General features: G+C 39.2%; 1 protein-coding gene and 1 non-coding gene across 13 annotated transcripts in view; one reads left to right on the forward strand and one right to left on the reverse strand.

Moving 5' to 3' along the window:
• Window positions 1-1,206: 1,206 nt before the first annotated feature.
• trnas-aga (transfer RNA serine (anticodon AGA)) lies at window positions 1,207-1,288 on the reverse strand. The gene has a single exon. It is a non-coding gene; the product is annotated as a tRNA-Ser (tRNA).
• Window positions 1,289-2,623: 1,335 nt separating this feature from the next.
• bptf (bromodomain PHD finger transcription factor) overlaps window positions 2,624-25,702 on the forward strand; it is a 39,405-nt gene continuing 16,326 nt past the window's right edge. For 3 of the 12 annotated variants that reach the window (XM_058768990.1, XM_058768989.1, XM_058768994.1), the window contains exons 1-13: window positions 2,627-3,628; window positions 5,561-6,386; window positions 12,716-12,936; window positions 15,865-16,074; window positions 17,141-17,320; window positions 19,417-19,602; window positions 19,686-19,834; window positions 20,612-20,943; window positions 21,051-21,182; window positions 22,213-22,342; window positions 22,455-22,590; window positions 22,689-22,976; window positions 23,709-25,503. In XM_058768990.1, coding sequence (XP_058624973.1) covers window positions 3,148-3,628; window positions 5,561-6,386; window positions 12,716-12,936; window positions 15,865-16,074; window positions 17,141-17,320; window positions 19,417-19,602; window positions 19,686-19,834; window positions 20,612-20,943; window positions 21,051-21,182; window positions 22,213-22,342; window positions 22,455-22,590; window positions 22,689-22,976; window positions 23,709-25,503 — 5,066 coding nt within the window. In that variant the 5' untranslated portion in view covers window positions 2,627-3,147. Of the gene's footprint in view, window positions 3,629-5,560; window positions 6,387-12,715; window positions 12,937-15,864; window positions 16,075-17,140; window positions 17,321-19,416; window positions 19,603-19,685; window positions 19,835-20,611; window positions 20,944-21,050; window positions 21,183-22,212; window positions 22,343-22,454; window positions 22,591-22,688; window positions 22,977-23,708; window positions 25,504-25,702 lie in introns of all 12 variants that reach the window. The other 9 variants (XM_058768986.1, XM_058768991.1, XM_058768996.1 and 6 more) reach the window with 7 other exon arrangements.

The following is a 25,702-nucleotide window of genomic DNA, read 5'->3' on the forward strand; positions in this document are numbered from 1 at the left end:
ATCTTTTGTAACATTGTCTTTACTGTCACTTTTGGTCTATTTAATGTGTCATTCCTGAATAAATGTATTAATTTCATCTTAATGACCCCAAACTTTTTACAGGTCATGTAAATAACTATTAAGCACACAATTTCTCCCACGCTTTTCTTGGCTGCATGGTCTTAAAATTTCACACCTCAGTCTGAACCTGTCCAGATATATTACATAATGACTACCAAACAGATGTCCTACTGCACGCCAGCGATGGAGTCACCTGTCTCCTTCCTCCTGATAGCACGGGCTCCGTGTGCAGGACACACACATGTTAGGGTCACAGCAGGTGATCCAGTATCTTGGAAGGCAAAGTGTTCAAAGGCAGTTTCCGAATTGTGTGATGTAATGGGGTGAGACAAAGAAAACCCTGTTGGTTTTTCATCCGCACCCTATGCAAATGTGTTCCAAAATGCAAACACTGGTCTCTGGAACATTAACTTTCCGTATCATACACATTTATCTTACATGCTGTTCCTTTTGTTTTGCCACATCTCTTTCCTTCCAAAACGGCTGGATGATGGTTGGATGGATAAAAAAAAAAAAAAGATTTATACAAAAGAAAAAATAAGCAATTTAAGTCACCTTCGTGTTGTTTCAGTTTTTTATTATAAAGACAAAAAGATGCTCTGAAAGTTTGGTGCTCTGACTAACATCTTTATATTCCGCAGAAGAAAGAAAGAAAGAAAGAAATGCAGGTTTGGAATGACATGAGGTCGATTAAATGATGACTATTTGGACAGTTTGCTGATATAAATTCAGATATAAACATTGAAACCCAAAATAAGAGATGTGAACCATGATTTTAAGATCGAGTTCCACGGATTTAACGTAGTAAAATGATAGGAAGGCACCACCTGCTGGCAGTTGAATTTTTTTTCTTTTTTTTTTTCCTAACAGCTACAAAAAGTCAAATCTGTTGTTCTTAAATGCGCAGTTATACTGTGCAAGCAAGCAATGAGTAATTTTAAGGACCTTATTACTGCTGAAAAAGGATATATTTTAACCTGTATTTATCGGCCTACATAACGTACTTTTTCAATTAATATTAAATATGATATTTATGAATGAGATTCATTTTTATGTGTGTTTAATAGAAGTGTTTTGGACGTCTGATATCGTCCACTCTTTGACGTTTAATGTAGTGAAACTGTTAAAGCAAAAACGAATAAATTTCGTAGTCGGCAGGATTCGAACCTGCGCGGGGAGACCCCAATGGATTTCTAGTCCATCGCCTTAACCACTCGGCCACGACTACCTGAGACTCATACTCCTTGGGGGAGAAATTTGTATGAAAATACTGGCGCGAGACGATTGTTTTTATCGTAGCGACTTTCATTAGCACTGTTCAGAAGAATAGTTGCTTCTCACTACACACAAAGAAGCTCGAGCGCAGCGCGGCGCGCGCTTGTTCTGTCATATCCGGCTTTAAGATTGAGAACGATTGTAGCTCAAGTTCGCATGTTAGATTCAGATCTACACACACCGCTCACTCACTGTATGAAGCTTCAGACATCATGTAGTTGATTTTACTACATACATATTTTTCCACTCCTGACAATCCCAAGCTAGCCACCAGAGGTCACTGTCACTCCAGTATTGATCAGCACTGGTCTCTGTTCAGATTGTTGTGAACAGCTTCATGTCTGTGCAGTGCTGCTGCTTCGAGATCTGTGTGTTTTGTATGTTGGATTTCCTTTTTTCCTGTATTTTGATCTTGATATTTTGGGATTCTGACAAGGCCACTTTCTTGATCACTTTTATATAAACAAGCCGGTGGCTCGGCCTGCATGCATATATACTGTAAATACGAAAAAATGAATGCTTTTTGAAGAGTAAATGACTATATGAGGTGCCCCAGGCTTTTATGTTGGGTAAAATGATAACTGTGAAAGAGGTAAGAGCATAAAAATGAAGTTCAGTGGAACTGAAGTGTTGATGTTTCACAGTGTTGTTTGTTTACAGTAAACAAAAACATCAGATAAATGTATTTTTATTATTTAGTTTGATATGACTTTTGAGACCTCCAAAAAGACTGACGGCTGGCACTCTTGAAAAAAACAAACTGTGTTGGCATAAGCCTAATCTTGTATTACATTAAAAAAAGAAAACATAAGTGAAACAATTTTGCTTTCAAATATGTTGAAAAACTTTTATCTGGCAAATCAAAGTAAGATTTGCAGCTGACCCTGAAGAAAATCATAAAACTGTGTCAGTTGTTTTAAAAACAAATAATAAACATACACAAACACACACTTTATTATTGCTTTTTAAAACCTGAAAATATGTTTGAAAACTTTTATTGTTGGAAAGTGTTGCATACAAGAAATGTTGGCTTCAAGGTGCAAGGGTAGTTTTTTTCAGTAGGCTACTTTTTATTACTGAAAAAAAGCTTTATTTAAACATATGAAACCAATATCAAAGAAAGAAAGAAAGATAGAATAAACAAAGAAAAAAAAGAAAATAAACAGAAATAATAAAAAGACAGACAGAAAGAAGATATCAAAATAGGTTACTTTCTTCATGCGCACACACAAACTGCATCGTTTATGGAAAAATGCATGTTCTGTAATACCAATAAACGACTACATGCTTGTTTTCATTCGCTGTGTGACTTAAATCTATCGGTTTCTGTCAAGCCTCCATCTCAATGAAGTTAACACGCCGAGGAAAATGGAGAACAGATGACAAGAGTCGCTGCTCCGAAACAAGACTAAACCCGAGCCGTCTACACCCAGAAGCGCATTTTCACGCGCCCAAGAGCCTAAAGACAGGAGCAGGCACTCAGGAAGCGTGTTGACAAACGCGCAACGCAACAAACATCGCGCTGAGCGGCGCGGCGAGTCGGAGCGCGGGTCACGTGACTCCCGCACAGGCCTGCTGTCTGTTGTCGGCGGACAGAGAGGAGGAAAGAACATGGCGGCTGCGAGCGAGCTCGAGCGGCGCGCCGGCCCTTCGTCTTGAGCTTACTCGCGTTAACCGAGACCGGGGCTCCGCGGGACTAGTGCATCCTCACCCGCGCGGGATCAACTTTGCGGTGGTGCCCGAAATTCCGGGTTCGGTGCGTGTAAAGTGCAGGCAAAACGCGAAACTGAGGAGAATAGGTTTTTATCCATAATGAGGGGGAGACGAGGCAGGCCGCCCAAAGCCCAGCTAACGCAGGAGCCCACAGCGGGGCCGGTGCGCGGTCTGAGACCCCGCCGGGGCTTGAGGGCGAAGCCGAAAGGGACCTCCGATGAGGATTATGTCACCCCTAAACGAGGGAGCCATCATCCTTCAACACGCGGCCGGAGGAAAGTGCGATCCGCGGCGTCGAGGGGCAGAGGAAGAGGCAGGGGGACGGCCAGAGGCAGGGGGCGGCGGAGCACCGCGAGCGGGGTGGTTTACGACGACCACGAGAGCGACGAGGAGGAGGATGAAGACGCGGTCAGCCTGAGATCGGACGAGGAAGAGTACATAGAGGAGCCTCTGACGGACGAAGAGGAGGAAGAAGAAGAGGAGGAGGCCAACGACGAGTCCGACTACCTGGAGGAGCTGGATTATTTGGAGGAAGACGATGCCAGTTTCTGCACGGAGAGCAGCCACGGCAGCAACGCAGGTACGGGACGCCTCGGCGAGCTCGCGACCGACCGATCCGTGAATCACGATGAGCGCGGGGTCCGACTCAAACGATCGCTCTTTTGTTGCGCTAAACGCTCAAAATGGATCCTGGTGCTCCTCCGTGCTGGCAAAGGCCGCGGGGTTAGCAGTTAGCTTGAGCGCGGCGGTCGTTTATTGTGATGAAATTGCAGCTGCGGGGTGTTTTTAGCGTAAAAGCAGCTTTATAATTAAGCACTGAACCTAAAAGTCGCATCTTCCTATTGTACGAAAACAAAGCCGTTCTGAATATCGACAAAAAGTTCGGTTTACCGTTCAATTGTGTATTTGCTAACGTTAGCCTGTTAGCGTATTAAATCCACACACACTCTGGATTGTGTTTAAAATATAAACATCGCTAAATCACGCGTTTTTGTTGTACGATTGCACTTTTATTGAGGTTAGACTGTGAAAGGGACACTTTTTAATCTCACACATGAGCACAACAAAAGTTAGTTAGCCCATCAACTTGCTAATTGATTTCGAGCTGATAAGATAATTTATTATTAAAATGATCAGCATATCCCGTAAACTTTCATTAAAGCACCGCCGAGTCTTCTGTTGGAGTGTCTTACTTACTATCCACCCTCATTTGCATGAGTGTGTGGCAGTCTGACTGGTGTTGTGGAGCAAGCAGCCAAAGCTGGAGTGCGGCTAATGACAGGGCAGCATGCGGCCGGTTGTTTTGAAATCCAGCGCCAGCGCCGTCGCACCTGACGCGGGGAGGACGCTTAATTTCGTCCCGCGACTGTGTGGTGCTCGCTCGTGACGTCATAGTGCCACTTTATGATGCAGTTTTTGGTGCTGTCATGATTAATTACCCGCCCTATGGGAGATAATTAGGGCTGAGATGTTTTTTTGAGTGACAGTGACACTGTTTTCCATTGTAATGTGTCTTAAAATGTAATTTACTCCATTGATGTGTTTTCAGCATCAATACTCCAGTCTCCAGTGCCACATGATCCTCAGAAATCATTCTGATTTGCTGCTTATAAAACATTTATTGCTATCAGCATTGAAAACGGTTTAAATTAATAAGAAAATATTAAGCAGTGCAAGTGTTTTCAGCATCGATGGTAACGAGAAACGTTTCCTTGCACACCAATTGAGAATATTTTTTGAGGAAACGGAAACTTTTTTTCAGGGTTCTTTGATGAAGTTCAAAAGAGCAGCATTTATTTGAAATGTGTATATTTTGCAACATTCTAAATGTCTGATTGTCATTTTTGATCAGTTTAATGTGACCATGCTCAATAAAAGTTTAATTTAATCATTTCTTTACAAAGACAAAAACTCACCCCAGATTTTTAAACAGTGGTGTGTGCATATTACAATATTTTTTCAGTCATTACAATATATATATATTTTTTTTTTTTTTTTTTTTTTTACCATTTACAGATGCAAGTGTGTTGTTGCTTTCATTGTTTTATTGAAAGATCACAGGCTGATATCCTGCACATGTTCATTAGACACTCAATTCATTTGAGTCTGTTTAAAACTGTTCTATGCAGACAAACGTAATGCAACAATCTTCTTTTTCCTTTGGGAATCACAAATATTAGCTGTTTTAATACCGCGTACACGACCATGTTCCTCGTTATCTTATTTCTTAATTGCTAAGTTTTTAAGCAGATGCCTGATCATTCATGTCTAACTGCACACACAGGTTGTCTGAATCAATAATGTGTTTTTCTGAAACTGAACATTTTATGCATGTATTATTTTATTCGATGCTAAATCTGTAATCAAATCTTATAAACAGACACACCATAACAACATTAGAGTCATTACTAAAATTGCAAATTGCATTGAGGCTTTATTTTCCTTCATGAAAATGTAACGTTGACTTTCTTCCGTCCAATCAAAAAACTGATTCTGTTTCTTTCTGTTTTAGTAGGTCGTAAAAGACCGAGACCAAGGCGACCGCCTTCTCCTATTCTGGAGCAGAAGGAGATTCCTCTTCTGAAACTGCCCAGTTCCTCCGAGGACCTTCTCATTCCCAACGAGCAGCTACTCAATGCTTCAGCTATTTACGAGGTGCTTCGCAGTTTCAGCACTGTCCTGCGTCTTTCTCCGTTCCGATTCGAGGACTTCTGCGCTGCTCTGGTCGGACAGGAGCAATGCACGCTGATGGCAGAGACACACATCTGCTTGCTGAAGGCCATCTTAAGGGAGGAGGACACCTCCAACACCACTTTTGGTCCGGCGGACCTCAAGGACAGCGTCAACTCCACGCTCTACTTCATCGACGGCATGACCTGGCCAGAAGTGGTGCGTGCATACTGCGAAAGTGACCCCGAGTACCACCACGTGCTCCCTGACCTGGAGGGTGAAGATTATCCGTTTAGCCCACTGGAGAGCAAAGTCAAGGTCTTGCAGTTCCTGGTGGACCAGTTCCTCACCACCAACCTGGCCCGCGAGGAACTCATGTCTGAGGGCGTCATCCAGTACGACGACCACTGCCGGGTTTGCCATCGGCTCGGCGACCTGCTGTGCTGCGAGACCTGCTCGGCCGTGTATCACCTGGAGTGCGTCAAGCCTCCTCTGGAGGAGGTGCCCGAGGACGAGTGGCAGTGTGAGATCTGTGTGGCGCACAAAGTGCCCGGCGTGACAGACTGTCTGACCGAGTTCCAGAAGAGCCGGCCGTACATCCGCCAGGAGCCCATTGGTTACGACCGGCATCAAAGAAAATACTGGTTTCTCAACAGGAGGATTATTATGTGAGTATTCGCTAGGGATGGGCGATATGGGCTTAAAAATATATCACGATATTTCTGGTATTTATTGCAACAACGATATCAATGACTATAATTCAGGGAATCCTGTTCGCACGAGCACATGATTTGGTCGCAATATTTTTATTTTTATTTTTTGGGATTAATCAGTGCATGCTGACAAACTTTTATCATAGTTTATAGTTATATGAAAACGAAAATGATTAACATTCAACCCGTTCTTTTTCATCAGTATTATTTGTGATTTAAATTTTTAAACCTCTTTTACTGTGTTATAAGCCGGGCTTCGAATTCGCGATCTTGTCATGTTTTACAAGAAAAGATAATTGCCTGTTTTGCTTGCATACATCTACACACCTTTCACTTTTTAAGACTAAAACAAAAGAAAGATTCATTGTTATTCTTAATTAAAAAGCACAGCAACAATAAAACAGTAAGATACAATGACAAACTAGCTTACAAAACATTTATTAAAAAAAACTAATAATACAAGGCATGGAATACACCACATGCTGTATTATACCGACAGAGCCGACAGATAAATTACAGAGCGTTTAGCAGACACTGAGGAATCAAATAAATAAAAAAAGAGAGCCTCCGTAGCGCAAAGTGAGGTAAACGACAAAGATAACAAGCTTTTCAAAATGAAAACAAAAGAAAAGTAAAACTAAACTTGCTGTCGGTGATAGTGCTTGCATGTTTTTTTATTTATTTTTTCCCCACAAGAATACCAACATGTTCACCTTTGGTTTAAGAAGCAGTCTTTTACTTTACTTTAGCATTAAAAAAAACCATCCATCGTTTCCTCAATATTTGCTTCATTTTTGCTGTGCGCACCTTCGCGCTCCTGCTGATGCGGCAAGTATAAACTAGGCTCTACGCTCTATAAGCGCTGCACAGTTCAAAGGAGTTAGCACGGTTTCGTTATGCTTTCATTTTTGTTTGATGTTTCTCGTATGCAACAGAAATGGCAGCGCATATTAAACGCGCACACAAAATTTAGTCGCACCGGCAGAAAAAATGGTCGCACTCTGGAGCCCTCAGTAATGTATTGACTGTTTAATACAGGAAGGCGGAGGGCGCCCTTGCGCAGAAACTCCACATATCCATGGCAAAAGTAATACTACTGAAGATGCTCTATGAAATCCCTAGTATGGACAAAGGTATTCAGTTAACGTTATTGCTGAATAAAACGCACAAGGGAGATAAAGAAATTTTAACTGATCGAACTTGAAGACAATAAACATACGATTGCACAAAATATATGGTTTATCCGTGTTCTTCAAGCAATCTTAGGTAAGGAAAGTATATTTATAATGCAATGCTAATCGACATCGCCTTTATCACTGTATATAATACTATCATTCTGTAATATGAAACCACGTCTGGTTACAAAAAAAAAAAATATTTCAAACACTCGACTATGTATTAAGTTAACAGGTTTGTAAACGGGCTCATACACATACAAAAATTTATCGCACACATGCTACTGTAGTACATTTATTCAGACCATTTTTTTCTCTCCACACTGTCGCACACAGAAATATGTCAACAACTAGACTTTATCGTTGTTATCGCGGAAAGATTCATTCTTATCGTGGGGAGAATTTTTCCCGGTATATCGCAAACGATAAGATATCGCCCATCTCTAGTATTCGCAACGTAAACTACTGAAGATAGGGTATAAATAAATTTTAAAAAAAGGTGTCCTATTTGCCATTTATATGCCACAGTCAGATTTATTTGAATAGCAGCTTTACAGAAGATCATATGGTAATGTTTGTAGTATCTTAATATCTACATGCCTTATTGTCGCATCTGGCAGATTAGGGCTGGATGATAATATGTGACCCTGGAGCACAAAACCACAAAATATTTGTAGCAATAGCCAACAATACATTGTATGGGTCAAAATTATCACTTTTTCTTTTATGCCAAAAATCATTAGGATATTAAAGTGCCCCTATTATGGGTAATGAAAGGTTCATATTTTGGTTTTGGGAGTCCCCAACGACAGGTTGACATGCATGCAAGGTCAAAAAACACTTTCATTTTCTTGATTTATTTTTACCTTATTTGCTCAACGACTCTCAAACGATTCGCTCAACGTTTCATTTTTCCAAACCCCTCCTTTGCGTGACGCTAATCTGCGGTGATTGATCGATTTCATTTAAAGCAGCGTTTGTGAGCGCAGTGCTGCTTTGTGTACAGCGTTACCGGGGAAACAGCTATTTTTAATGCTCCAAAAGTGGCACCTTGTGGCTAAGAATAAATTTGCATTTTTATTCAGACCAACGTGAAAATCAAGTTTCCCCAGGTTTGCGTGCGCAACAAGTAGGCGGGCAATATGCTAAAGTTTCATGTTGATGTCAACATGAAACGGCTTGGGATTCGTTTTAAAAACAACTTGTTTCCATGATTCAAAGTCGACTTTTTCTTTTGAGAGACAATAACTTTATACACGGTGCACTTTCAGATTTAAAACTTTGCAGGATATTTTCATTCATTTAGAGCCGTTTTACACACAGCATGAAAGGTCATTTTCAAAAATCCATAATAGGGGCACTTTAAGTGAGTACGATTATGTTCCATGAAGATATTTTGTAAATTTCCTAACATAAATATAACACAACTTCATTTTTGATTAGTAATATGCATTGCGAAGGACTTAATTTGGACAACTTTAAAGGCGATTTTCTCAATATTTTGATTATTTTTGCACCCTCAGATTCCAGATTTTCAAAAAGTTGTATCTCGACCAAATATTGTCCGATCCTAACAAACCATACATCAATGGAAAACTTATTTATTCAGCTTTCAGATTGCAACTTTACATTACATTTATATCATTTTGTGATGACACAAACAATCAAGCAGTTAAGATTTGCTATCTAGTATATATCGGTCTATGTGACTAAACTGGATGAGTGTGAATAAAATGGGATTTTCTTAAAATGGGATTGCCAAACTTTATATGAAGAGCTGGGTGATGATGATAGTTGCATTTTGTGGTGAAATAAGAAAAAATCAGGCAGATTTGCTATATAGTATATATTGCTTTATGTGAGTTCACTGTATTTATGCAAATAAAGTTGGCGAATAATATTCCTGAATAGTCACATTTAAAGGGATAGTTCACCCAAAAATGAAAATTCTGTCATTAATTACTCACCCTGATGTCGTTCCAAACCCACAAGACCTTCCGTTCAGCTTCGGAACACAAATTAAGATATTTTTGATGGAATCTGAGAGCTCTCAGACCCTCTGTAGACAGCAAGGATCCTTACATGATTAAGGTCCAGAAACGTAGCAAGGAGATCGGTACAATCGAGGCAAGAAAAACTTAAAAGCATATTCATATATCTTAAAACTTCTGGTTACATAAGCCTAAGCTCTTTTCAGTAAAATCCATGCAAAAGTTAATATCAGATCATTTTAGAATACAGTGTAGTATGTACCAAATATTATTCAATTTTATGCAAAACAGAAATAAGACTGATTTCTGTCATATGGCCAAAAATAAATGCAAAAAAAAATTTTTTTGCATAGTTGTGTTTGACACATGAAAACTGTAACAATGTATCTTACAAGGTGACGCGATGTAACCATTGCTCTCACTTGAAATGTGTCCCCACATTAAGTCCTTGAATTTGAGGGTATTGGACCTGGAAAGTCCTTGAAAGCTCCTTGAATTTGAAGTTAACCAAGGTGTGGGAACCCTGCCTAGCGTAGGGCTGGATGATATGGCCAAAATTTATATCACGATATATTTCTTAATTTCAGTCGATACGATATAATTCACGATATCAATATGAACACTTAAAAAAAGCCTCATAAAAACTGCCAAGAATGCCCACAACAGATGTCTGTACCTACAAACTTATGAAAAATGAATTTGCCAAGTCTATGAACTCCTCCTATAAAACTATATAATATTTTAGGCGGGGAAAAACAGCACAAATAAATTAATGTTCACCTTTTATTTGTATTTAGCCTTCATACAAACAAGAAATGTGAAATCACTGTCAAATAAACATCTCAGACATCTTTAACTTCAAACTATAGGCTAACATACACTACCAGTCAAAGGTTTTTGAACAGTAAGATTTTTGTTTTTTAAATAATTCTCTTCTGCTCACCAAGCCTGCATTTATTTGATCAAAAATACAGCAAAAACAGTAACATTTTGAAATACTATTACCATTTAAAATAACTGTTTTCTATTTGAAAATATTTTAAAATGCAAGTTATTCCTGTGATTTCAAAGCTGAATTTTTAGCATCATTACTCCAGTCACATGATCCTTCAGAAATCATTCTAATATTCTGATTTGCTGCTCAATAAAACATTTATTATGATGTTGAAAACAGCGGAGTAGAATTTTTTTTTCAGGTTTCTTTGAATAGAAAGTTCAGAAGAACAGCATCTATCTTAAATAGAAATCTTTTGTAACATTATAAATGTCTTTATCATCACTTTTGATCAATTTAAAGCATCCTTGCTAAATAAAAGTATTAATTTCTATCACCCCCCCCAAAAAAAGAAAAAAATTATACTGACTCCAAGTGAGTTGCTGCAGAAACAAAAATAAAATTATAAAAATTGAGCAACGACAAAAACATGTTGCTGGTTTATTCAACGAAGTCAAACACCACAAATAAATCAATGTATGGGAAACACTAGTAATGTATATCAAAATATCGGAAATGTGTTTAAAAATCATATCACCGTTATTGAAAAAAAAAATATCGCGATACATATTGATATCGAATTATTGTCCAGCCCTACCCTAGCGCCATTTTGGAGAATATCCGCTGGACGCAAACTGCGTACGCTCTTCTGTGTTAGCTGCATACCGGATACACTGTTTTCGTTCAAATAAAAACTTAAATATACGTAGAAGACGTATCCGTGCGGTGTGGCTAGCACAGAAGAGTGTACGCAGTTTGTGTCCAGCGGATATTCTCCAAAATGGCGCTACGCTGACGAACTGTTGAATAAAGGCATTATTTTTGTTTTCTTTGCATACAAAAAGTATTCTCGTAGCTTCGTAAAATTACAGTTGAACTCAGCCCTACCCTGGATTATTTCACATGGATTATTTTACCAAGGTCCTTGCTTCGTCTATGGAGGGTCTGAGAGCTCTCAGATTCCATCAGAAATATCTTAATTTGTGTTCCGAAGCTGAACGGAGGGTGAACTAACCCTTTAAGCAGTTTCAATATAGACATGTAATAAATGAGCACATAACATGATATTTTGGTGTGGTCCTGTCATTCACGCATTGACATTTTTGAGAAAGTTATAATTTTTATTGTAAGTATTGAAAATCGTATTATTTGCATTATTACAGATATTTATAAATAATTATATTTATAAATATTAACAATGTTTTATTTTATTATTTTTCAACTTTGTATTAGTTACTTATGACATTTTATAGTGCTGTACCAAAATTATATTTTTTAGCGAAACACAGAAACCCAAATAAAAGTTTTTATTCAGAAACTGAAAGTTCTGTAAATAACAGGTAACTGAACTCTCAGTGCTGTTCAGGGTATCATGTTCACATATGATAATCCATTTGTAGTAACGTTTTGCAGCAACAACGTTCCTTTTGAAATTTTACAAACAAATTTTGCATATTGCATAATGTTTGTCATGGTGAAGCATGTTTACACTGCTGGCATGTTTGCCTTTTTCCACATTGCGTGCATGAAATAGACACGAGCCAGGTTTCCATCACCCTGTTTTTATGAGCGTTTTGAAACATCACATCGGAAACGATTGATAGTAATATCAAATTTTGAGGGAAAAAAATACTTTAATTCACAAAAAAACTTTTTATGCTCTTTTGAGGTGGTTTTTGACTTGTGTGAAAAACATTTAATGCAAGTAATCCAATTACGAACATTCAAACACACTTGCCCAGTCATAACAAATTGCAGTCCTGTCTCCATTTTCTGTGCTTGCCTTGTTTTATTTACTGTTGATTACTAGGTTAGGCTAGGTTTTTTTTTTTTTTTTACTTTGAAAAGATTCGCTTCACGTTTGGATAGAAACCCAGCTACTGACATGATTTAAAACGCATCATCGGAAAAGCAGTTTCAGTCAATGATTTGGTCCTCCAACCTATTTCAGGGAAAGCCAAAAAAGAAAGGCTTTTTGTTGTTGTTGTTGCTATTTGTGGTTGTCAAATCTGAATGCATCAACTTACCTTTCACACTACGTTTTCTAAACATAAAAATATGGTTTAAAGTCCATTAAGTGCCTGTATTGAATGTACGTAACCTGTGCGTTTTGATCTGTTTCAGAGAGGAAGATGGTGAGGATGAAAACAAGCAGACCTGGTACTACAGCACTAAGGTCCAGCTGGCCGAGATGTTGGAGGTTCTGGATAAAGACTACTGGGAGAATGACCTCTGCTCTGTGCTGGAGGAGATGAGAGAGGAGATTCACTCTCACATGGACAGTACTGAGGAGCTCACTAACAAGGCCCGGGGGAATAACAAGGCATACCTTACCGTTGCCAATGGTAAGAAAAGACACAAATCATATAGCTCATTTTTTATTGCCATCTTGTAAATGCACATTCCAAGATGGTTAAAAAAAGTTGCATGCACATTCAGCTTGACCGTCTAAATGTCCTTGCACACTGAGTCCGAAATTTTCGTATGCATTTTTCCGTATTTGTTATCCTAAAAATTCATCACACAGAAACCTTGCACACTGAGTCCGATGCGTATTAATTAATCCGTTGCGAAATAATTCGCAAAACAGTACTAAATGGAGTCTTCAAGCAATGAGGATGATTTTGTTATGTTCTCACTGCTTAAAAAGAGAAAAAGAAAGGAAATATTGGGTCCATCCAATTCTGAGATATAGAGAGGACAGAGAGTTCCCCCTCCTTATTAAGGAGCAGCGGGATTATCACGGGTGATTCAAAGTTTACTTCAGGATGTCAGTGTCTCAGTTTGATGCTGTGCTAGTGATACTAGAGCCACATATTAAAAAGAAGACCACCAATTTCTGTGAACTCCATGTGCAAGGATCTTTACGGTGCTTTGTGCTGCGAGACGATGTGGATGAACTTGACAATCACCATTCTGGATTTTGGCGTTTGATTGTACGGTGGCTCTGAATTGTCAAAACACCTCTCAAAATGCTTGCTACGAATGCGGAAAATGCAGAAAATCAAACCCAATGCGAATTTTTTTATGACGGACGAAAGTTTCAGAGGCAGTGTGTAAACGTGATTGACACAACGTGAGGTCGTATTTATTTTTCAACGTGCAAAAATTTCAGGCTCAGTGTGCAACGGCCTTAAGTGTTGTTTGTTTTTTCCAAACAAATATATTACAATTTTTCTTAATTTTTTTGCAAATACTAACTTTAGATTTATTTTTGCAGGATTTACTCACTATAATATGCATTAAAGTTTTAATTTTTTTAAAGGTGGGGTAAGTGATTTCTGGTAGCCAATGTTGATATTTCAAATCACCAAAACAAACACACCCCTACCCCAAAAGGGTCTCACACCTATTTTGATAGCTCCGCCCCACACATAAGTATGCAACCCAGGCAACGTTTAGTTCTGTGAAACAAAGCAAAACCAATGTTACTCGCCTATCAAGAGGAAACAAAGCAACCTCGGTGTCAGATCGCAGGCCTTCCCACTCCTTGAGTTCTCTCCAGCGCTGGAAAGCTGATCCGATATTTACACGGGTCCTTTTTCGTGCCTTATCGTAACACCGTGTCTACACCGGACGCAAGTGGCGCGGCGCAGCGCAACAAAATACTATAGAACTTATTATAATCAGTGATGCTGTCTACACTGGATGCGGGACACGACAAATCCCCGACAGTAAACTGCTGCCGCGTTCTATTTATAACATTGACACAAGTTTCAAATGATTTTCAACGGTCGCTTTGTCGCGTCCGGTGTAGACATGGTGTAAGCCTTCTTTTGTTCCGCTTTTCCTCTTTTGGTTTTTATCTGCCATCTCTAGCTTTCTGTCGTCTCTCGGCTCGGCTAATGTCCGTCATGTGCACTGAACGCTCTCTCCTTGCATCATGAGTAGACACGCCCCTTACTGCTGATTGGCTACAAGTTTGTTTTCCTACAGTAGTTTTCTAAAACATTTTGAAAAAATACATACCCCACCTTTAATTTGTCACAGTTTTTTTTTTTTACTGTTTGCAAGTATGAAATCAAGTTTATTGCTTCTAATTTTATTTATTAAAAAAAATCATGCTGATATCCTGTACTTTGGTTTAAATTGTTGTGTGCAGGCCCACACAACAATTCATGAATATTAGCTGTTGTTTTAATGAGACCAGTGATGACCACTGAACGTTATGGTCCTCATTGTCTTATTTCTGAGTTGCTAAGTTTTTAAGCAGATGTCTGATCGTTCCTAATGTCTGACTAACTGAAGAATGTATTTATGGACACGCAGGTTGTCTGAATCAGCAATATTTTTTTCGGAAACTGATCATTTTAGCAACCCACATTAATTTTCCCCCTTTTTTTTTTTAAATGGTACACGACACTGCTGACACTGCTGGTCTCTTGTCTGCTCTGTGGAAGAGGGACCATTTAATTTCTTTAAGTTAAGACTTCAGCGTTCTTGCACGGAAATGACAGCAGTTATTTTCCATGCGTATGTGGTCATTTTTATATATTAAAAGTATTTCAGAAAATCCTAAGCTGTTATATGAAACGGCAGCTTAGGATATTAACACTAAGGTCCAGCTTTAATAATTGCACTCAAAAAATTCTCAGTGAAGGTAATTTAATTAAAATTAAGCTTTTTCAACAAACATAATTTATTTAAATTGACTTCCATTTCACAGATCTAACATGCAGTGAAGTTGTCAAAAAGAAAATGTAAAGAATTGTTGTATTACCTTATTTTATTTGTTAAGATGCAAACCATGTTGCAAAACTCATCCATAGTAAACAGTGACTATATCCGACACAATATTAGTTAATGTGATTTGGTTGTAATGGTAATCACTGTAAGGTGTCTTTCCGCTCAGCTATTTTTAGCAATGCAAAAGAAGTTCCACCTGCACTAGAGTGCGATTCATCTTGTAGAGGCTTTGTGGGAAAGTATTTATCAAGCTGCAGATGTTTCATGCATTCGTTTTGCTTCCTGCATGCAAACTTTGATTCATGTGGTATTTTGAAATGCTAACTCGAGGCAAGCAAGTCGTTATTTTAAAACTACATAACTTGTAAGAAACTGCATTTCAGTGAGTAAAGGGATAGTTCACCCAAAAATGAACATTTTGTCATCATTTACTCCTCCTCAAGTTATTTTAAACCTTTACGAGTTTCCCTGTAACCAATTTATCATGTATAAATAGGAAGCAGGAATGTTTTGTTTAGAGAAACATGTTGGACAGCTGTTGTGCTGTTTCAGTATCTTGAGAGTATTCTTCTGTCCATTTCCTCCAGATGTGATCCTGGACCGTCTGAAGACCAAACAGGAGGCGGAGCTTGAGGAGGTGAAGCGACGGGCGGCAGAGGAGGCCGAGAGGGCCAGACTGGAATCGAAATCTGTGGCCGGTGAACCAGCTGCAGCCGATCAGATGAACTCGAACGGATCGTGTCCACAACAAGACTCCAGTAACGGAAATGCAACGATTGAGCAAACTTCTGCAGATGGTGAGAGAGATTCCTGTGACTCTAGTTGCTGTATTTTATGATATTTCATTTGATTCAGGGTCTGTTTAATTCAAATTGTGTGTTTTTTGTTTTGTTTTTTTTTGACTGGTTTGTGTTGGTCATACATCATCTTCAGTATATTGCTGAAATGTTGAAATGACATATTTAGCATGTGTTTAAATGGTGATTCATTAGTGAATCGGTCTGAAGCAATTTTTGAAAATACTTGCATCACCACCCATTCAAAAGTTTGGGGTCAGTATGATTTTTTTAAATAAAAAAATTTCAATTTTTTCAGCAAGGATGTATTAAATTGATAAAAAGTGACAAAACGACATGCACTATATTACAGAAGATTTTTGTTCTTTTGAATTTTCTTTTCAATATTTCTAGATTCCTGAAAAATATTTAATTGTTTCCACAATAATATTAAGCAGCACAACTGTTTTCAACATTGATAATAATAGGACGTTTCTTGAGCAAATCAGCATATAATGATTTCTGAAGGATCACTGAAGACTGGAGTAATGATGCTGAAAATTCAGCTTTGCATCACAGGAATAAATTACATTTTAAAATGTATTTGGTTAGAAAACCGTTATTTTAATTAGAAAATATATTTCACAATATTATAGTGTATTTTTAATCAAATAAATGTAGCCTTAGTAAGCATAAGAGACTTCTTTGGAAAACATTAAAAAACTTACCAACCCCATACTTTTGAATAGTAGTGTACCTATTACCTGCTAATCACAATTGACTGGACAGGCCAGTCAATTCAAAATGTATCTGAATGCACTCTTTTTAAGAGCATTTCAGCTTTTTATATGCAAATGTCATGCTTAGTAATCAGTGCATTGCTTTCCAGACCATGCACTCTTTCACAGACGTTTCACAGAAGTTTTTCTTCGACATTATTTGAATACTTGTAGTGTGTGGTAATCCTGGCTCTTCTCAAACACAGCTACAATCCTCATCATTTGCATTTGAAACTACAACTAAATCATTGCATCTCTCATCTTTTGGTGTTCAAACACTAAAGACATTTTGTCCATTGATATTTCAGCCTCAGTCTCAGCTGTCCCGACTGTTGAGGTGGGCAACACTAATGTTCCTGAGCTCGCTGCACCCAGCTCAGCCATACCGACTAAATCTGACTCCCAGGATCCCACGGGAAATGCTGTGACATCGTCTTCCAGTAGTGAGGAGAAAGGGGAAGGGACTGAAGGGATGAAAGAGTTGGCAGGTACAGCAACTGCATTTCTCAATGTTGAAGCTTTTACATTAAGACAGGCCTAACTAGTTAGCTGTAGTTAATTTTCAAGCTAAGAACAGATCTGCTGTTTTCTTGTACTGAAACAAAGACCCTCTTGGCACTAGAGTCCACCCACTCTTCCTAGAAACCTTTGTTTAATAGTGCCGTCTATAGAGCAGCACTGGATCTTTGCCATCGTCTTGGGTATATCGTGTTTACGGATAGCCCGTCTGGATGGTTTTGAATTAATTTACCAAAGTTTATACTGGTATACTGATACATGCTGCAGTGGTAATGCTGTGCTACAATATTATTTTGGCTGAGGTTGGAGTGTAATGCTAGTGTACTGCTTACTATTTTTTGGTTTCGCAGTATGCAAAAAGTAGTATGTGTATTAAGGCCGTTTCACTCTAAGCACGATGCGAAAAGTCACCGAGAGCGAAACGATTGATTACCTTCTGCTAATTCACGCCTGCACGCCAGGTGGCACCGACCAGCAGTGCATTTTTCCTCAGATATGCATCTTGTATAAGGATTTAACATTGTCCGCTGCTCAATATACAGCATTAAATTAAGGTAAATAAAGTTTGGTTCTATGCCAGAAAGAAACACAAACTATCTATAATGCTTACAAGAAAACAACAAACAGAAGTACAATTAGCATCAAGCCACGTTCGAAAATGTATGTAATTATTAATGTTTTTGCTTAAAACCCACTTTAAACCATCATCGAGTGCTTGTAATAACTTCCGATTGTGATCTGTAGTTGATTTTGATTCTATAATAGGCAGACAAGCACTCTTTGTGTGTTTAATAACGCCACACTGCTTATTGTCATAAACATCCTTTATTGTTATAAAAATACCGTGAGCTGCATACAAAACGCATGCAGAAAATATATCGTCATAATCATGTTTATTTGCTTCATATTTCATGTGCAGAAATGTTTCACTTGATTTTTTTTAAAGTCTGTGTAAAGTCAATATTAAATGTTCACACCACAGAAAAATGTGTTATTAACCACCCAGCCAAATTTGAATGCTAAAAAAAAACTCAGAGTAAATAAAATAAGGTATCAAAATCTTGAAAAAATAAGCAGTATTCTCTGCTCTCAAACACTGGGGGCGTGTCCACTGGTGCGCTGAAACCACGCCCACTCGCGGAAAAGCTGCCATCTCTCTCAACTGTCTTCCTCTAGCAGCTTATTTAATAAGGAGACAGAGACGTTTTGTAAATGATCGCAACCAGGTATTATGCATTTATGTGAAGAAGGCATAGCTAGCTAGCAAACTGTAGGCTGTAACTAACGGTAATGACAGTAACTCGCGATTGAGCCGTGAACCACTGATGCTAATGCACTCTATTTATTAGGTGTGTTCGACTTGAAGCAGCGCTGCAGAACGATCAGTGTATAACATTAAAGTACCGCGAGAGCGATTCGAAAGCATCAGGAGCGTTTGCTCTCTGTAGCTCTCACTGTACTTTGATGTCACACACCGATCGGTCTGCAGCGCTGCTTCAAGTCGAACACACGTCTCAAGGCCATTGCACACTGAGTCCAAAATTTTCGCATGCGTTTTTTCGTATTCGTCATCCTTTCCTATCAAAATGCATGCTACAGTTGCAAAAACGCAGAAAGTGTAACCTGATCCGAATTTTTTATGACAGACGAAAGTTTCGGAGGCAGTGTGTAAACGTGATTGACACAACGTGAGGTCGTATTTATTTTTTAATGTGCGAAAATTTCAGACTCAGTGTGCAATGGCCTTTAGTGTTGGGAAAGGGGCCGTGCTCGGTGGCTCGATTGCGTCATCGAGTCATGATTTAGCCCCGCCCAAAAAATCCTGATCACGAAAATGGTGAAAAAGGGACGAAAAACAATCCTTGCTTTTTCGTGCCGCGAATGATCGCGCCTGGTGTGAATAGCTCCATAGGGATATATTGTTTCGTTTCAAAAGCGTCATCGCGCCGAATTTTCACATTCAGTGTGAAAAGGCCTTTATGCGAGTCTTCTACTCTCAACATGGCCATAGTGTCACACATTACTAATGTTTGTAATATATCTTTTGTCACTGTTTGTCCTTAAGCTAAGAGCTCAGAGTCTGCTGGTCACGGAGAAGGAGATTCTGTACTAGAGACTGAACCTGCGCAGACGGCAGACGAGAACAGCTGCAGCAGTCATTTCTCCATCTCTGAATGCCTGCGAGGTCCAGAAGAGCCTGACCTGGTGGACCGGTCCTCACAGTCTTCTCTCAACAGCCAAGACGATACAGGTGTCTATGCACCCGCATAAAGTTTTGCATTTGTTCATATATAGATTTATGCATTTATATATGTTAACCCTTTTAATCTTTAGGTGAGGGTAAAGCTAATGGAGATAGCGCAAAAACAGGATCTTCACGCATGATTACACGGCTTCGAAACCCTGATAGCAAGCTAAGCCAACGCAAGGTCATGCAGGACAAAGATGGCAGCTCTCAAGATGGTAGCAGAGCACTTAAAGAGGTGGGACTATTGTCTTTCTTAAAGGGTTAGTTCACCCAAAAATGAAAATTCTGTCATTAATTACTCACCCTCATGTCGTTCCAAACCCGTAAGACCTTCATTCATCTTCAGAACACTAATTAAGGTATTTTTGATGATAGACATAGACAGCAGTGCAACTGACATGTTCAAGACCCAGAAAGATAGTAAAGACATTGTTAAAATAGTCCATGTGACATCAGCGGTTCAACCGTAATATTTTTGTGCTAAAAAAAAAATAATAATAATGACTTTCTTCAACAATTTCTTCTCTTCTGTGTCAGACTTCATGACAGTACCAGTTCTCATAGCTTCATAAAATTACGGTTGAACCACTGATGTTACATGGACTATTTTAGCAATGTCTTTACTACCTTTCTGGGTCTTGAACGTGTCAGTTGCGCTGCAGTCTATGGAGGGACAGAAAGCTCTCGGATTTCATGAAAAATACCTTCATTTGTGTTTCCCGAAGATGAACGAAGGGCTTACAGTTTTGGAACGACATGAGGGTGAGTAATTAATGACAATTGTCATTTTTGGGTGAACTATCCCTTTAATGGAAACCAACAATAACTTAAAGGTTATTGATGTTTTGATGGTCATTAGTGGTGTTTAAGGCATAAAGTAATATTACCATTGTTCATATTAATCAATAGGTACCAGAGGTCTTCAGCATAAAAAGTTACAAAGGTGCTTTGAAATATATTACACTGTAAAATGATGCTTGTATTTCTGTAAATCATGTGAATTTTATTTCAGACACCTCCACTATCATCCTTCGGCTCCTTTAAGAGAGACTCAAACAAGAGCAGCGGCTTTTTCAAATTGGGCCAAGAGGGCAAATTTCGCGTCTACCACAACCAGTACAGCACTAACACACTTGCGCTGAACAAGCACCAACACCGTGAGGACCATGACAAACGCAGACACCTCTCCCACAAGTTCTGCATGACCCCTGCTGGTGAGTTCAAGTGGAACGGATCGCTGTACGGCTCCAAAGCCCTGACTGTGTCCACGCTGAGACTAACCATCATCCAGCTGGAGAACAATATCCCTGCTCCGTTCTTGCATCCCAACTGGGCGTCACACAGGTAAAAGTCTCACAAGTGCCAGTAGGACTTGTATTTATTTGAAATGTGTAACGGTTTCTGGAAGCAGCATTTAACCATGTCATCCTGTAACCTTTCCATTGCTGTAGGTCAAACTGGATAAAGGCTGTCCAGATGTGCAGCAAGGCGAGAGAGTTTGCTTTAGCTCTGGCCATTCTGGAGTGTGCGATCAAACCAGTGGTCATGCTCCCTATGTGGAAGGATTCTCTGGGTCACACAAGGTCAGTTTAAATAAATACAGATATTAAAACAGCCATCCGCAATCTTTTGATTCTTCGAAAAAATTAGTATAAATGTACGCAAATGCATAGAAATGCAATATGGTGACTACCAATACCAATGGGAGTGAAGACAGTGAAGCTTACATGATCTGTTGCCTGTTAGAGCTTGATTGGATAGAAAATATACAAAATATAGCTAGTAGTCTGTAGTTTTGAAAGTTTCTTATAAAAAGAGCCATTAAAATTTCTCTAATTGTATAAAGTGTTTAAATATATTTTCAATATTTTATATAAATATAAAAAAGTGGGGGCGGGGAAGTAAATTATATTTGAAGGTCATACAAACCAATAGATATATAGATGAGCAGTTTAAAGTGTGTATGTGATTACATTTAAACTGAGTTTGAAATCATCTGAGCATGGTCAAGAGAATTCAGTTTACTTCTCTGGGGTTTTTTGAGATCTACAGCTAGATAAAAAATAAAGCTGAATCAATCAGAATAGGCTAAGGATTGTGCCGAGTTTGGTGGATTGCAAGTTTCAAGAGTTGTTATAGTCTGAGGTTTTCACTACAAGTCTGTGGGATCTTGGCCTTGTTTGATATTCTGCTAAGGAAAAAATGTCAGATCAGTAAGAAAGTCATAATAACCCAAGTCATGTCTGGGCTGTGTTTGGTGGATGTACCTTGAAAGCTTAAGAAGGATTTGCAGTCAGAAAGAGCTGAGGGATTTTGTTTAAAAAAAAAAAAAGGAAACCCACAGCCACATTTTTATAATAGCAGTATGCTGGCTTTGTCAAGCTGATATAATTGTCATGTGCAGTTTATTGTCAGGGAAGTTAAATGCTTATTTGCATCTATGGGTAACAGTACATTGATCCAGCACTGCACATTGTTGCTTCTAAACACGAAAGCATCCTTGTGTGTACTTGAACAAATTCTGTGCTGGGGGCTTTATGAAAATGTACAGTGAGTCACCTTTATGTCCCAGTTTTGGTGAGCTTTCTTTTTTTGTGCTTCATATTTCCGCAGGCTTCATCGCATGACCTCTGTGGAGCGGGAAGAGAAGGAGAAGGTGAAAAAGAGAGAGAAAAAACTAGAAGATGAAGAGACTATGCAGCAGGCCACATGGGTGAAGTACACTTTCCCCATCAAACACCAGGTATGTCTGAACACTTGGCAGCTGAGTGTTGCATTTGAACATTTTAGGAAATCACACCAGCTTCATCCTTCATGCTGTAGGCATTCAGTAACTGTTTAAACATCGTCCGTAGGTGTGGAAGCAGAAGGGTGAGGAGTACAGAGTAACTGGGTATGGAGGCTGGAGCTGGGTGAGCAAGACGCACGTCCAACGCTTTGTCCCAAGGCTACCTGGAAACACCAATGTCAATTATCGGAAAGCACTCGAGGGTATGTTGTTTGCTCGTTTATGTTACTAAAAAATATAATCTGGGACACAGAGAAGTCTTCTATTGGCAGAAATTCTCTAATAAAAAATATTTTTTTAGCAGCTAAAACTGGAATGGACAATCAGGCAGTTCTCCCAGAAACACCAAAACCTTTGGTTAAAACAGATGAAAATTCATCTCAAAATGTGCCTGAAAAAGATAACGTCCAGGACACATCACTGGATTCTTCTGAAGAAAAGCTATCTGTGGAGAAAGATCATGTGTTAAAAGATGAAGAACAAAATGAAGAAAAAGACAATGAAACGGTTGAAAAAAAGTTTGATGAGAAAAATGAGTCTGTGGAAGAAATGGACGTCAGCACACCTAACTCTGCAAATGATGAAGCAGGTATTTGCAAAGTTTAATTTTCACTGTCCTTTTTCCTGTACAAAGAACAGAGGTTTATCAGAAATGATACTTTAAAGGGGACTCGACCCGCTTTTTAGTTGTGATATAGTGTTTCAGTCTAAATGACATTCACACTGGTGTTTTAGGAAGCCAAACAATTAAAATATAATAATAATTATAATAATTATAATCATTTTATATTATTATTATTCCTATGACAGTAATAGCCATATATTGTAAAAAACAGTTGCACTGTAAAATAAATAAAAATTTATATTTCTTAGGTGTACGCTACAGTAGGGAAATTACAGTACTTTTGTCCTAATTTCTACACTTGCAAGAGATATTTTGAATTTGGACTGCAGTACCCATTTAAACCGCTAGCTGTCAATATTACATACTGAACTTTAAGCTTTTTATTTTAACAGAAACTGCAGTTGAGCTTTTACAGACTGATCACGTAAACAAAGTGAGTGCTTTGCTTTGAAAAGCGCAGAAAAAACAGACTTGATGAAGGGATTAAGCCATATTGTGCTTTTAGTTTAGTTTTGTTGACAGATACTTTGCCAAAGCAATGGCGCAAAACACAAATTTAAAGACCTTTCATGTTAGAATGAGACGTTAAAATATATTTTCGGTTTATTATGAAACTGTGGCGGGCCACCACAGTGTACTTAATGCATGGGAAACACTGAACGTAGTTGCTAACGTCTCTGTTTTTTGTATTTGCAGCTAACATCTCCTCTCCTTTGAAAGGAGAGCCTTCGGATAGTGAGGTGGCGAAGGATAGTGCTCCGAATCAGCCCCAGCAATCCTTCTGGCATGATGTTGTGAATGTCAGCGAAGGCTTCTTGCTACGTACGGCATACAAGAAAAGGAAGGCATCAAAACTTGATGGCCTTTTGGAGAGACGGGTCAAACAGTTCACCATAGAAGAGAAGCAGAGGCTTGAGAAACTCAAGCAGACCACCAGTTCTAAAACCTTGACTGAAAAGATAATGGAAAACAAGGAGACAACCATTGCTGCTGCAGACCAAAAGGTCAAGATTGAAGGAACTATCTCTGAAACCCCAAAGTCTAGACAGGCCGAGGGGGTAGCATGTCTAGCGATCCAAGAAAAAGACAATGTGGTCAAAAAGCTTGATTTTAACCAAGAAGACGAACAGGCGAAGACAAACACTTCAGGACAGAAGAACATCCTGGATGTCAGATTAAATGACTCGTGTGATGTAGCCCCTAAAGAACATCAGCAGAAATTGCCTGAGCCAGAACCCAAAACTGGCAATAGGGTAGCAATGTCTGAACTCAATGGAAACTCGCAAAGTCTGGATCAAAGCTTGAACGTTAAACCTGACAAAACAGTTACAGAAACTACATGTCCACCTGAAGACTCTGAGAGAAAGGACATCATTGAAAACAATGAGAATGATCTAGTAAAGAGAACAGTGCCTGTGCAAATAAATGGGAAGGATGGTCTTGCTGACACAGAATGTAAGAATCTGACTGATAATGTTAACGCAAAGGAGCTAACCAATACCGTTGGGGAGGAGATTAAAGCAATATCACCAAAGGAACCAGTGAAGTCACTAATGAATGGTGATGCCACTCAAGAGTGTCTTAAAGAATGGACTAATAGCGCGCTTCCTCAGGAGAATTTGGATGAGGAGAAAGGAGTTACCAAACTTGACACAGATTATACACCACCTGAGAAAGTGGCCAAGTTGGAAAACAACATCGAAGGACCTGTAGACTCCTCGGTTAGTTCCTCTGTACCCGAACCGTCTTCTGTAGCTTCCGAGCCAAACGTAAAATCCGAGGTGCCTAGTCATAGCTCAAAGATGGAGCCGATGCAAGTTGAGGAGGCAAAGCCTCCTGTTCCTTCACCTGTCCCTTCAGCGGAAGAGTCCAGCTTGAGTAGTGACCTCACTGAAAACAGTAGCAGCGTTAGCGAGGCTACGACTGTCATTACTCAAGTCACCACAACTACAACCACGGTGTCCACAGAGTCCCGCATGGTGTTGACCTCACGTGACAACCTTGCTTCCAATAACGAGATCAGTACATCCGCACCAGCAGATTCTAAGGTGGAGTCTACCAGCTCGACACTCTCCACTACAACTACCACTACTGTTACCAAGGTTATGAACTCATCGGAACAGGAAGCCACTCTAACAAAAGAGTGCAAGACCACTGTCACGAAAACACTGACTGGCACCATGTCGAGTCCTAGTGGTTCCACTGTAAAATCTATGACAGTGAGTCAAGAATATTCCACCAAGGACAGGGTACGACTGTTAAAGTTCTCTCGCACCAAGAAAGCAAGGTCCGGAACAGCCTTGCCCTCGTACCGCAAGTTTGTGACCAAGAGTAGCAAGAAGAGTATCTTCGTTCTTCCCAATGACGAACTGAAGAAACTCGCAAGGCGCGGCGGCATCCGTGAAGTTCCTATTTTCAATTATAACGCCAAGCCAGCCCTGGACATCTGGCCCTACCCATCTCCACGACCAACATTTGGGATCACATGGAGGTTTGCGTCTTCTCTTTTTTATTTTTTATTTTTTTCTCAGATTTTTGTCTTCCTTTTGGACGTTGTCTTTATGAAAACCTGAAATAATTTCTAAAGCAAGCATCAGTATTATTTTAGCTTATACTTGGGGTCAGAGCATTCGAATGTCCATTCCTGTTCCTGGAGGGCCACCTTTCGTCAAAATTTAGCTCTATTCCTA

The sequence above is a fragment of the Onychostoma macrolepis genome, chromosome 03 (assembly GCF_012432095.1).
Source record: "Onychostoma macrolepis isolate SWU-2019 chromosome 03, ASM1243209v1, whole genome shotgun sequence".
In the NCBI taxonomy this organism is placed as follows: Eukaryota; Metazoa; Chordata; class Actinopteri; order Cypriniformes; family Cyprinidae; genus Onychostoma; species Onychostoma macrolepis.